This window comes from Trichomycterus rosablanca, chromosome 8 (genome assembly GCF_030014385.1).
Source record: "Trichomycterus rosablanca isolate fTriRos1 chromosome 8, fTriRos1.hap1, whole genome shotgun sequence".
NCBI classification, from domain to species: domain Eukaryota; kingdom Metazoa; phylum Chordata; class Actinopteri; order Siluriformes; family Trichomycteridae; genus Trichomycterus; species Trichomycterus rosablanca.
Genome location: NC_085995.1, coordinates 1126725 through 1140802, shown reverse-complemented (window position 1 = coordinate 1140802; position 14078 = coordinate 1126725). Strand labels below are relative to the sequence as shown.

Here is a 14078-nt window from a genome sequence, read left to right as displayed (position 1 = left end):
TAGTTTTATTATTATTATTATTATTATTATTATTGTTGTTATTTTTAATATTATTATTATTTTATGTACTTGTACAGAAAAAAAACAACTTTAATTTTAATTATGGATAATAAGAACACTTGTGTTCTTGTGCAGATTTACCGGAGGTCAGTGTGACCCACAGTAACCTGACGGTGATGGAGGGGGATCGAGTCACCGTCATCTGTAACGGGTCCGGGGTTCCAGTTCCAGATGTGGACTGGATTGTCAACTCACTGCATTCCATCACCGCGCACCAGGTACAGACCCCAGTACAGATCCCAGTACAGACCCAGTTTAACCACAGTACAGATCCAGTATAACCCCAGTACAACCTCAATGAAGCCTCAGTACAGATTCCAGTACATACCCAGTACCAATCCAGTATAAACCCAGTACAGATCCAGTATAAGCCCAGTACAACCTCAATGCAACCTCAGTATAGATCCCAGTACAGACTCAGTACCGACCCAGTATAACCCCAGTACAGACCCCAGTACAGATCCAGTATAACCTCAGTGCAGACCCAGTATAAACCCAGTACAACCTCAATGCAACCGCAGTACAGACCCCAGTACAGACCCAGTATAACTCTGGTACAGACCCAGTACAGATCTCAGTACAGACGCAGTATAACCCCAGTACAGACCCAGTATAAATCCAGTACAACTGCTTTACAGATGTAGTACTATCACAGTACAACCCCAGTACGGACCCACTACAGACCCACTACAGACCCAGTACTACCTCAGTAAAACCCCAGTACAGACCCAGTACAACCCCAGTACAGACCCAGTATAATCCTAGTACAGACCCAGTACAGATCCAATATAACTCCAGCACAGACCCAGTATAATCCTAGTACAGACCCAGTACAGATCCAATATAACTCCAGTACAGACCCAGCACAGACCAGTACACACAAGTATAACTTCCCATTAAACCAGTACATTATGGTAGTGGCTCTATATGTGTCTACATGTTATCGGTGTGTGTGTGTGTGTGTGTGTGTGTGTGTTTTGCAGGCCACTCAGTATCCCCCGAACTTCCACTCTGTTAAACTCACCATTTATAACGTCAGTCGAGATGATAACCTTCAACCTCTGTCCTGCATCGCTGAGAACATCGTGGGCATGAGCAACACCACCGTCCAGCTCTCCGTCCAGTGTACGTTACCTCCCTTATATACCAGAAATAAAAGAGGCGTGGCCTCAGGTGATCTGCTTTTGAAATGTTGTAGAGGGCGGAGCATCAGGCTGTGATCGTGTGTCGGAACATTGGTGGATTGAGTAGCTTGTGTAGCTTAATGGAGCCCTGATGCTGTTCCACCTAGAGCTCTGTCCTCACAGTTTCTTTTAGTCTTAGTCTCGGTCGAGCCTTATTCTTCCATACTTTGGTGGATCAGTCTTGCGCATTGAGAGTCACGCGCTGATCTCCACGTTACTCCACTTCTGTACAGATGCCTTATCCTACTAACCAGGGTCCTTACACGGCCTTGGAGGCCTTCCCCCCCTTTTTAGTCCCGTCTTTTCCCACCCAGCAGACTAGTGGCCGATTTTGTCCGCTGCACTCCCGATTGTGGCCACTTGGGGGTGCCCAGTCGACCTGTATTGACATTTTTAGCTCATGCTGTGGTCCGGCATAGTACGTATCGTAGATTCTGAACGCATTCATTCAATTTATTTATTTTTAAGTAAATGTAAAATATAAATTACACTAGTCCACAACTTCAGAGATTTAGGGTTCTAATTCTCACCAGTGCTATCAGCCAGTCGGGCGTCTACATACAGGCATGATTGGCAACGTCTGAAGGAAGAACGGGCCGAATCCTGTTTAGGGTTTGTGACCCATCGTGACCCTCTCCATGGTACCGAAAATGACGAAGTTAAAACGCCATAAATGCATTAAATAAATCGTTCCATTTCTAAAAGGTTTCACCAGTTTATTTCATCTCATAATTATAGAAACGTTTGTACCCGCCGTGTGCCCACTTTGCCCAGCGTGTGCTTCTGTGATCAGTGACGAACCTTTGAGCGGTTGAAAGTGGGCGAACATGAAAGTCCTTCAGCTGGTGTGAAGCGCCAGAGATCCAGGCTGTAAGGATCTGATTCATGACGGGCAGATGGGCATCAAACGGGCATCGTTTCATGGAGAGCGGCTATTTGTGGTTCCTTCCTTCATCCTGTAAATGGTTCCTCTGTTCAGCTGGTCTTCATCATCTCCTACGTCACCAAAATTTATTTATTTATTTGAAAAAGTCTAAAAATTAATTTTTTATTGAGAGAAGAAAATGTTTTATTTATTTATTTATTTAATTTATTTATTTAATTTATTTGTTTAATATATTTATTTATTTATTTAATTTATATATATATATATACTGTATATATACTGTATATATAAATTTTTTTACTTATTTATTTATTTTATATATATATATATATATGTTTGTTTTTATTTAATTGACATTTATTTATTTAATTTAATTTAATTATTTTTTTTTTAATTTTATTTAATTTTATTTATTGATTCATGAGTGTTGAGAGTGACGAGTAAAGAAAACATAAGATTTTCTTGCAGCAGCAAGGATCTCTGACAGATAAAAGATGCCTTCTGTTTCCCCACAGTTCCTCCCTCCATCACCCTCTTCAAGCCCCCGGAGAAGCTGCACGATACCTGCATGATGTTCATCGTCCGCGGTCAGCCGCTGCCCACACTGCGCTTCATCCACAAGGACCAGGAGCTGCAGCAGTCCGTGTTCAAGCGCGTGGAGGCCGTGGTGTACCAGGATGCGCTGGAGGGCTGCCTCGCCTTCAGTAACCCCACCCACCACGACAACGGCAACTACACCCTGGAGGCGCACAACTACCTGGGCGTGGACACCAGAACGGTGGGCGCCAAGTTCATGGAACCGCCCTTCGAGGGTAACACACGTTTATATTATATTATTCTTTCATTTATATCAGAATTCTTATATTTTTTCTTTACATTTCTACCCCTTTACAGGACATTTCTTCTTCTTCTTCTTCTTCTTCTTCTTCTTCTTCTTCTTATTATTATTATTATTATTATTATTATTATTATTATTATTATTATTATTATTGTAATTATTCATTATTATTACTGTTATTATTATTATTATTCATTATTATTATTACTGTTATTATTATTGTAATTATTCATTATTATTACTGTTATTATTATTATTATTATTATTATTACTGTTATTATTATTATTATTATATTTATTATTATTTAATATTATTATTAATTATTATTATTATTACTGTTATTATTAATAATAATATTATAATTAATATTATTATTATAATTATTGTTATTATTGTTAATAATAATATTATAATTTTTATTATTGTTAATATTATTTTATTTTTTTGTTTTTATTATTATTATTACTGACACTGTTTCTGTATTTATTTCCAGATTATACAGAATATGGTGAGTATCTCTGTGCTTTTATTTCATTTACATAAATAATTACACCAATAATTGATTTTTAAATCAATAATTTGTACTTTAATAATTAATTCATTATTAATTAATATCTAGAGTGAAATTGTGACTGTATGATTACTGTGTTTATTACTGTGTGTTTATTTCTGACGGTGTGTTCAGTTCACCACGCCCCGGTGATACCGGTGAGTCAGACGCCCAACACCACGGTCACACACCGGCCCGAGGAGGACACGTTCGGGGTGAGTCCAGCTCCAGTTTTATTTCTTCTCTGTGGTTATTTTTGGAGACATGTCGGTTCATCCGCTTCAGGTGGACGTCCTTCTATACATTACGATTTATCTCTCACAGGTTTGCCAGCTCCTTTGTTTTATAATTCTATTTTTCTTTGGAACCGTGATGCCTAGTTTGATCCGGTGTGCTTTCCTGCTGTCGTATGAGGCTCTATATGTTTGATGTGTATTAGAATCATCTTTACTTTGGCAGCTGATCAGTTAGGCGCAGCCGTGATGTAGAAAGTGGAAAGAAAAGGGAAAGAGTACTAATGAGCTGGCAAGGAACCATGATTTATTTATACACCCGTCCACCTGGAGCGGATTAACATTTAAAGAGGTGCAGGGTTAGAAAACGTGCACCTTATGCATCGGTGCCTACGTACCCAGTCTGTCGGCTATTAGTGGCACGGCAGGTGGGCATTATGCTGTAAGAATTTATCGTAGATCTTATAAAAGAACTGAGATGGTGTGGGACGGGACTCTGACATTTTTGTCGCTTTAGAAATAGCGTAGGTCACGTAGCGGTTCTGTACAGCGTAGCTTTATAAAACCGCTTCGATTTTATTAGCAGTTTAAGCAATTTCAGCTGAATAAACGTTGAAATTACGCGGTGAGTTTAAGAGGTCGACGTATTACAGCAGGAAAGGAAAAAAAAAGGTAATTCCGCTCCTTCCTGCTCTGTAATTGGCCGGGTGGAGATTAGCGCGGGTGTTAGAGGTGATATATTTGCCGAGCGGAGCTGCTGAATATTCGGACGTCTTAATTACGAGGGCTGAGCTTCACTGCGGTGGGTTTATCACCCGCCGGAGCTTTTATTTGACGTGGGATTGTTTCATTCGGCCTCGTTAGCGTGGTGGGTTTGTGCCGCTGTGCTAAGCGGCTACGCTTCAGAGACGGAGTGGGACAAAAGTATCAGGACTTCCTCTGACTTTACAGCAAGAGTTTAGGGAAGGTCCTTCTTGTTTTAGCATGAGCAAGCTCTATAAAGACATGAAGAGAAGCTCTGGGACGAACCGGAACACCGACTCACCAATCAATCAGTGACTAAACGGGCACAAATTCCCACAGATACAAATGCTGTCATTTCGGGACTGAGCACCGGTGCAGCTTCCTCGACCGGACAGCAGAGGTCGCTATTGTGCAGCGCCGATGAACCTGCTTGTTGACACAACTCCCTCAGACACAGCCATCAAACATCCTAAACTGCTTCCAGAACACATGGAGCTTTTCTTATTATTAAATTCATGTGCAGCTACAGTTTAGGGAAGGCCCCTTCCACTAAAGTAAAGAAAAGCTCGGTTTAATGCATGGAGCCCTGAGCTCAGTCCTACTCAACAGCTCTGGGATGAACCAGAACACCAACCGATCAATCAGTGCCCAGCCATAAAATACAAACGCTGTCGTCTTTTGACTGAACGGGCACAAATTCCCACAGATGTACTTCAAAGAGCAGCAAGGATTTTAATAATGTTAGTTTTTGAAACAGAACGTTCAACAAGCTCAGGTTCTGTGTGGCGTACATTCATTTTTATTTATTTTTATATTTTATTTTCCCCCAAATGCATAAATATGAAAAAATAAATAAATAAAATAAACAAAATTTATTAAAAAAATAAATAAAAAAAATAAATGAACCAAAAAACAAAATGAATAAATAAATAAACAAAATAAATAAATAAAATAAATAAATAAATAAATAAACAATGAAAAAAAAAAATTAATTGAATTAATGAATTGTTTAATAAACAAAATGAATAAATAAATAAATAAAAATGCAAGTTAAATTAAATAAAAATAAATGAGTGGAACGAGCTGTTGAGAAATCGTCGATTGATCATATTATCCGTCCGCGGTTGCTGTCGGAACGCGTCTGGCGTCTTCATTTACGGTTTGTTTGTGTAAAATCTCGGTATAATAAAAGTTTCACGCCGCTCCTGCGCTCCATCAGCCGCGGAAGCAAAGTTCATTTAATCTTGTTTGGCGGCGGACCGGAGCACGAAGACGTGTGTAAAGAAACAGCGCCGAAGTCGAGCTAATCCTCTCACGCTGCTGCCGCGGTGTGTGTGTGTGTGTTGGGTAATAAGGTCTCCAGCAGAAATCCTGTTAGCATTAGCCTTATCGTTCTCGGCGTGGTTCAGTCTTTGAGCGTGTCGCGTTTTTTCTGCGTTTTTTTGTCCGTTTGGGAGTGGATCTGCTGGAACAGGATTAGCACCATAAACTTCTCACAGAGCTTCCGGCAATTCCGAGCGCGGATTAAAGTCCAGGTCCTGGAATAAATTACACCGCTGAAAGGAATTTGTGATTAAACATCCTCTTTCTTTAGGATTAAGTCTGATTGCAGCCGTGGGTCGTTTTTATTTATTTACTTATTTATTTACTTATTTTATTTATTTATTTATTTATTTATTTATTTACTTATTTATTTATTTGATTTATTTACTTATTTATTTATTTATTTTATTTATTTACTTATTTATTTACTTATTTATTTATTTTATTTATTTATGTATTTATTTATTTACTTAATTATTTATTTTATATATCTGTGTATTTATTTATTGACTTATTTATTTATTTTTATTTATTTTTTGTAAGAGGTCAAAGAGACTATTCCACTGAACAGCAGAACCAGTGCAGATTTCCACCTCCAACACACACACACACACACACACACACACACACACACATCCTGCCTGGTAGTTCACTACTACGCTACTAGCATAGTAATCTGAAGGTTGCCAGTTCCAGCCCCAGCACTGTCAAGTTGTGCCCTCAGTTGTTATTCAGTCATACAGTAATTGTAAGTTGTACCACCCTCGTGCTGGCCGAGGAGAGCCGAGACTAACACTGGTGCCGCGCCCCGACCGGACAGCAGGGGTCGCTATTGTGCTTGTTGACGCTCCTCCCTCAAACACAGCCGTTTTCCCAATGACTCAGCCCATAATAAATAAAACAATAAATAAATAAATAAAACATTCATTCATTTTCTTTTCTGCTTTTCCAATCAGGGTCCCGGGGGGGGGGGCTGGAGCCTATCCCAGCTTTTCAATGGGGGCAAGGCACACAGTAACACCCTGGATGGGACGCCAGTTCATCGCAGGGCAGACACACACACACCCATTCGCCTATAGGGCAATTCAGTGTCTCCAGTTAACCTGACTGCACGTTTTTGGACTGTTGGAGGAAACCGAAGCTTCCGGAGGCAACCCACGCAGACACGGGGAGAACATGCAAACTCCGCACAGAAAGGACCCGGACCGCCCCCGCCTGGGGATCGAACACAGGACCTTCTTGCTGTGAGGCGACAGTGCTACTCACCAAGCCATAAATAGATAAATAAATCAAGAGATAAATAAATAAATAAATAAAACAATTATTAAATAAATACAAGAATAAAACAATGAATAAATAAATAAAAGAATAAATAAATAAAAGAATAAGCAATTAATAAATGAATAAAACAATAAAACAATAAATAAATAAATAAATAAAACAGTAAATAAATAAATAAATAAAACAATAAATAAATTAATTAATTAATAAAACAATAAATAAATAAATAATATTTAGTTACAGGAATAAAATAAAAAAGTTAAACAACGTGTGTTTGTGTTTCTAGGTGTCCATCGCCGTCGGCTTGGCCGGATTCGCCTGCGTCCTCCTCCTCATCATGTTCATACTCATCAACAAATACGGCCGGCGCTCCAAGTTCGGCATGAAAGGTAAGAGGTGTGGATTCAGTTCTAATCCCAGCGTGGGATGTTTTCTACGTTCCTCCCTGTTGGTGATGTGAAACAATGGTGCTGTTGAGTTTGTGATGAAGGGGTGTTGGTGGTAGATTTTGGACTGTCCATGGTGCTGAAGATCTGAGGAGGATCCAGCATGTGTGTGTGTGTGTGTGTGTGTGTGTGCTGTGAACGTTCTGAATCCGTGATGTTTGGAGTGTCTGCAGCTTCGTTGGTGTGGAAGGTGAAACGCTGTGATGTTGATGTTTTTGAGCAGATCTGTGACATGCTTTGAACTTTATAGCAACAGTTTAGGGAAGGTCCCAATTTAGGGAAACTCCAGCGTCCTGCACAGAGCCTCGACCTCAGCTCAGCCCCACACAACAGCTCTGGGATGAATTGGAACTTGGAATATGAGCCCAGCCATCTCATCTGGTCCAAAACATCCTCATGCACCCACTAATATACGTGAAAGAAGAACCAAAAGTATGTAGACATCCCTCGTGAGTGTAAATTCCAGCAGGTCTATAAAGCTTAGGGAAGAATTAGAACCTCCACCCCAAGCCAAGCATTTTCATCTGTATATTACTCTATATTAATGCCCAACCAGCTAACAATAAGGTGTCCATATACTTTTGGCAGTATATTATATTCATTAATTCAGTTTATTTTCATGTTTAACACTGTTTATCCTGGTCAGGGTCACTATGGGTCCAGTTTTGCCCCCCCTTTCCCACACACACAAATACCAGCCAATCATGTCTATATGTAGACGCCCGACCGGCTGATAGCACCACTAAGGATTCAAACCTTAAATCCCAGCAGTTATGATCTAGACACCTCTGAATTATTTACTTATTATTATTTATATTTCCTGTGATCCACGTTTCTGAGATCCGTCGAGGTTTGGTATGATTTTCCATGCGCGTTTGGTTCTGCCTGGCATCATGCCACCTTCATTCACCTCCTTTTATTATCTCGCTCCGTTCCTACATGAAAATCAGCGGCTTTGTTCCTATCGATCTGTAGCGAGTCTTCGCTTCCCGTCGTTCTGCGTCTGCTTTTTAATTCCTGTCGCCTCCTTCCTGCTCGTTTCCTCGCCTCTCTTTTAGAGAACAGATCAGATCTGGACGCGTTTTTGTGTTTGTTTTTTTTATTTGAAGTTAATTAAAAGCAGATGAAGCTGATAGAACCGGGCGGGGACGGAATTAAAGAAGCAAAGACGCGAGAGGAGGAGAAGGAAGAGGCGAGTGCCAGCCCGTCACGGCTGGATGGAACGTCAGCTGTTTACATTCGTATTCTGCGTGTCGAGCTGTTCCGGCGTTCTGCATTCAGCACCATTCGCCACTTCTGCCTGCAATAAAACACTCACACAGAGAGAGAGAGAGAGAGGGGTGAGAAAAACAGAATCAAGGAATAGAGATGGACACAGAGCGAGAGTGAAGCGAATAAAAAGAGGACAGAACGCGGCAGGACGTTACGCCGCAGTATCACCAGCTCTTCGACTTTTCATCTCATTTTTCTCCATCTAACCGCCAACCAAATATAGTCCCGGAGGTAAAAATAATAAAATCATTTAGTGTTTTTACCTTCCAGGACCTGCAGGGTGCCGCAGTGGAAAACTACTCTAGCTATGGTGAGCTAGGGTTCAAATCTCGGCGGTGCTATCAGCCAGTCAGGCGTCTGTATCAGGAGGGCTATTGGAAGATGCACTTCACTTGTCAGTGCGCTCTCAGTGCAGGTCCCAGGCACAGATAGAAATAGGAAGGTTGTGTCTAGGGTTCAAATCTCGATGGTGCTGCATGAATGATTTATTACACCTGTTAGCACTTGGGGTTTCAACAAGACCTCAGCTGTGCTATCGGTCGGTCAGGCGTCTGCACGAACGATTGGCTCATGTCCTTGGAAGGGAGGTGGATAAAACAGCGTAGCCATTAGGGGGTGCACTTCATTCGTCAGTGCACTCTCAGTGCAGGTCCCAGGCCTGGATAGAAATAGGAAGGCCGTTTCTAGGGTTCAAGTCTCTGCGGTGCTATCACCCGGTCAGGCGTCTGCATGCGTGATTGGCTAATGTCCGAAATAAAATGATGAAACAGCTTAGACATTAGGGGGTGCACTTTTCAGTGCAGGTCCCAGGCCTGGATAGAAATAGGAAGGTTGTGTCTAGGGTTCAAATCTCAGTGGTGCTATTGGCCGGTTTAGCGTCTGCATGGACGATTGGCTAATGTCCTAGGAAGGGAGGTGGCTGAAACAGCCTAGCCACTGGGGGGTGGGGGGACTTCACTCGTCAGTGCACACTTAGTGCAGGTCCCAGGCCCGGGTAGAAATAGGAAGGTTGCATCTAGGGTTCAAATCTCTGTGGTGCTTTCACCCGGTCAGGCGTCTGCATGGACGATTGGCTAATGTCCGAGGTAAAAGGATGAAACAGCCTAGCCATTAGGGGGTGCACTTCACTCATCAGTGCGCTCTCAGTGTCCAAATACTTTTGGCTACACAGTGAAAGAGCTTTATTCAACGGTTTAGGGAAGTTCCATTGTTAGTGGTCAGGAAGCGTGTGTGTAACTCCAGGTCATTCTTTCCTCCTCGAGCTCTGACCTGCAGAACCGAACCCTCTCAGGAAGGTCGAGTCTCTTGTCGTGATTCTGAATGAACGTATTATTTCCGTGTGTGTGTGTGTGTGTGTGTGTGTGGACCGATGAGAGAAAATCCTCGGCCTCGTCCGGTTTCACGTCCAGGCCGATGAATGAGATTTGTCCGGGTGAAGCGAGGCGTGAGGAACCTTCATCTGCTCCCGCCGTGGCCGCAAAGCAAAGAAAAGAAAAGGAAACGGAGCCGCACACACACACACACACACACACACACACATTCACTGAGGAGCAGAACTGCTGTGATGCTGCAGCGACCAGCTCTGATTTATTTATTATTTATTTAATTATTTCTTTTTTGGACGTATTTTTCAGAGACTCAGAATATCCTGCGGTACAGTACAGTGAGCCACTGCGGGCAGTGCCAGCAGGAAAAAAAGGACACTTTATAGTCAGGAGCGCCAATAATGTGTGTAAAAGCAAGACCTGTGTTTGAATCAATCATATGACTTGAGGCAACAGTTTGGGGAAGGCTCGGTGCACAACATACAATAGAACGCCTTTATTTGTCATATACATCGATCAGCCAAAACTTGATTTTTTTCAGCTAGCTAGAACAGCAGCTTCTAACAAGGATGTCTGTGTATGGGAATTTGTGCCCACTCATCTTGTTGGGGTTTCGGTTCATCCCAGAGCTGTTGAGTTGGGTTGAAATCAGGGCTCTGTGCAGGACACTAGAGTTTCTTTAAAGTGAGCTTAGAAAGGGGCCTTCCCTAAACTGTTGCTGGAGAGTAAGAAGCATCATTTCCTTTATATGATTGATTCATTACACCTGTTAGGACTTGTGGTTTCAACAGGACTTCAGGTTGTTTTGTGTTCAAGGGCTGAAGTTGTTTGATTTAAAACATCAAAGTGTGTGTGTGTGTGTGTGTGCGCGCGTGCACTTGTTTTTCATTCCGCTTGTGTCCGACTTTGGAGAGTCGAGCTTTCTCCAAGGGCTCGCTGTGAGTTTCTCTTATTACCGTCTTAAATTTGGCAGCGGCGCTCTCACCCAGAATGAAGAAAAGCTTTATTGTGGCTTCTTTTTAAGACGTCCTTATATTTAAGGATGGTGTGTGTGTGTGTGTGTGTTCGCGCCTGATTTCTGATGTGTCTCGGCTGTTGTCGGTCTCTGTGCTGGAGTAAACAGGGACACACCTCGTCTCCGAGGATTCAGGTGTTGATCTGAAGTGTCTACAGAGAGCAAACACGCCTGGCCGGGGCGCCTGTCTCTCAGAGGGCGACACTCACTCACGACTAAGGGTCATGCAGTGCCAGTGCTGGTAGTCCATCCTAAATCTTTTCACAGTCGTATGTACGGTAGATGGTGAAAGACCTGAAGTGGTTGCTCCCCCTACCTACCTGATCAGCTCCTCAGTAGAGAGGATTCTAATCAGACCTGGAGCTCATAATCAGATTATTTAGACGCTCTACTTAGCGGCATCACAGTTTTAGCTTACTAAGCTAACACAGTTAGCATCAGGACGCTCAAACCCGCTAGCACGCCGGCTAACGTCTCCCTCCGTCTCCCGAAAACACTTAAACTGTCCCTGACGCCCCAATTTACAAATAAACCACACTCGTATAATTACACCTTTATACAGATTACACATCAGCGATAATTTATTTACATGTAAAAAGAACTCCGTTGGTTGCTCCGCTTTGATTCATCCACCATGTTTGTAGTTTTTTGTGAGAAATATTTTGCTGGGATTGATCTTCAGCGCTGAGGAGGCGCCGGACGCTCCCTCGTCATTTAGTCAGATCATCACTCAGAATTAAGGCGCCTCAGTAGGAGCATTTTAAGGGAGCTAAGAATTTAGACACGCCCTCTTCTCAGGAGTGTAGGATGATGGGAAATGTGACTGTGTAGAGAGAGACCCCAGGTGAGAAGAACTGGGCTCATCATCTTTTAAAACCTTTTCTAGTTTGCTGCTCGTCTGTAGGTCACTTGATGTGATCCTACTGTTGTTGAGTGACATTCGAATAAGTTCACGGTCATCCCGGTCAGTGGAGTACTATAGTTTTTTTTTGACCTGCGCTCAATGTAAAAAAGCCAGAATCTTTTTTATTTCCACTCTTGGTTCACATGGTCAAAAGTTTATTTTTATTGATTTTGTCACTTTTTAAAGAACTGATGCTTTAGTAAGAACCAGCGGTGTGTGGTAACGAAGTAATAATACTTCGTTACAGTACTTACAGTACTTAGTAGTTTTTGGTATATCTGTACTTTACTGGAGTATAAAAAATTTCGATTACTTTTACTTTACTACATTCTCTAAAGAAATTGCGTACTTTTACTCCGATATGTTTGCCGTATATAAATTTGTTACTGGTTACTACAAAATAAACCGACAATAATTTTCTACCTAAATGATGCAGCAGTTTTGGCGAATCTGCGCTTGTATGTTATAATCGCTTAAGCGCATAAACGCACAAGTGCAAACAAATGTTCTCTAAAACCGACCGGAGTGAAGTGCCTCTTATGTTTACCCAAAGAGACGGAAATGTCGGCATTTCAGAACAGAACTCCCCATCAATCACACTGATGTAAGTTAAGAATGATTAACAAAGTAAAGCCACAGCATCATAGTTTTTTTTTAACATTAAAATTGTTCCGATATCTAGTTACCATTTTCGATTACATTCGAACCACAGATTTAACGTTTCGCTAAATTTGTTTGGAATTAAATCAGTGCAAAACTCATAAAGAAATGTCCATTGTTAAGGTGGTTTACAGGATTAAAAAACAATCTGTATATTTTTCAAAATTCTGACAGCTTCCGTTTTTATTAACAGCATTTACTTCTACTTTTACTTTCAATACTTAAGTACATTTAATATCAGAAAATTACTTTTGATGCTTAAGTACATTAAACATCAGATACTTTTAGACTTTTACTCAAGTAATATTCTTAAAGGTGACTTTTACTTCTATCAAAGAAAATTTCTGGTAAGATACTTGTACTTTTACTCAAGTACGGCCTTCAGGTACTTTATACACCACTGGTAAGAACGAAGGTTTCGATTTGACCAGGCGTCGAGTCCAAATTGATTTCATTTGCAGTAAATAATGTAAAACGAAAGCTAAATACCCAGTCATGTTGTTCCATTAAACACAAACAGGAAGTCTCTGTGCTCATAATACAGATGGCTGGCTGGTAATTAACATCGCTGAACAATTATTAAACCATTGTGTTCCAGAAATGTTCCAAGAGGGAAATAATAAAGCAGGAGAATGATTGTTTTGCTTTGTAAAAATGTCGTCTTTCTACGTGAATTCATGCCGAATTATTGCATACAATTTAATTCGGTGAACAAAAAAATTTATGCGTCGCTCTTTTTCTTACATCAAGCACTGAATGTACCAAAAAAAACTGGTACAACAGGGGACTGTAGCGGCTGCTGGTGGCTCCATAATGGTTTTGGGTTTGTTCAGCTGGTTTAATGGGGCCCCTGGTACATCATCAAACATCTCTAACAGATGAATGCTATGTTTGTGTCCTGCGTTTATTCTGATGGCTTTGGCGTCTTCCAACAGCAGAACGCTCCGCCACACGTGTCTAGAGACGCCAAATTACAGTTAGAGGAACACTCATCTGAGTTTAGGGTTTTGCCGTTCCAACCTAAGTCACCAGATCTCAGAGTTATGGACCACGTCTGGGATGCCGTGAAATCCTAGACCTCAGAATACGAATCATGAACCATTCTGCAGGAAGTCCGGTGTTCATTACCTACAGAATATTTTAACAAGCTTGTGGAGTCCATTTCTGCAGTCCTAAAGCTCCCGTGCGGGACCTACCGAGTATTATACTGGTGCACCTCAGTGTATATGCTTTATATCCAAAAGTATGTGGACAACAAACCTATTCCAAAACATGGAGCTGCCCTCCAATTTTGCACAGACAGAAGCCACCACTCTTTGCGAAAGGTTTATTTACAAGATTTTGTGTTTCTATTAG

General features: G+C 41.3%; 1 protein-coding gene across 1 annotated transcript in view; it reads left to right on the top strand.

Annotated features, from left to right (window-relative positions):
* The window catches only part of ntrk3a (neurotrophic tyrosine kinase, receptor, type 3a), a 110771-nt gene that overhangs the window by 53828 nt on the left and 42865 nt on the right, over positions 1–14078 (top strand). The window contains exons 6-10 of the mRNA XM_063000933.1: positions 136–278; positions 1044–1185; positions 2646–2942; positions 3655–3734; positions 7387–7489. Coding sequence (XP_062857003.1) covers positions 136–278; positions 1044–1185; positions 2646–2942; positions 3655–3734; positions 7387–7489 — 765 coding nt within the window. The remainder of the gene's footprint in view (positions 1–135; positions 279–1043; positions 1186–2645; positions 2943–3654; positions 3735–7386; positions 7490–14078) is intronic.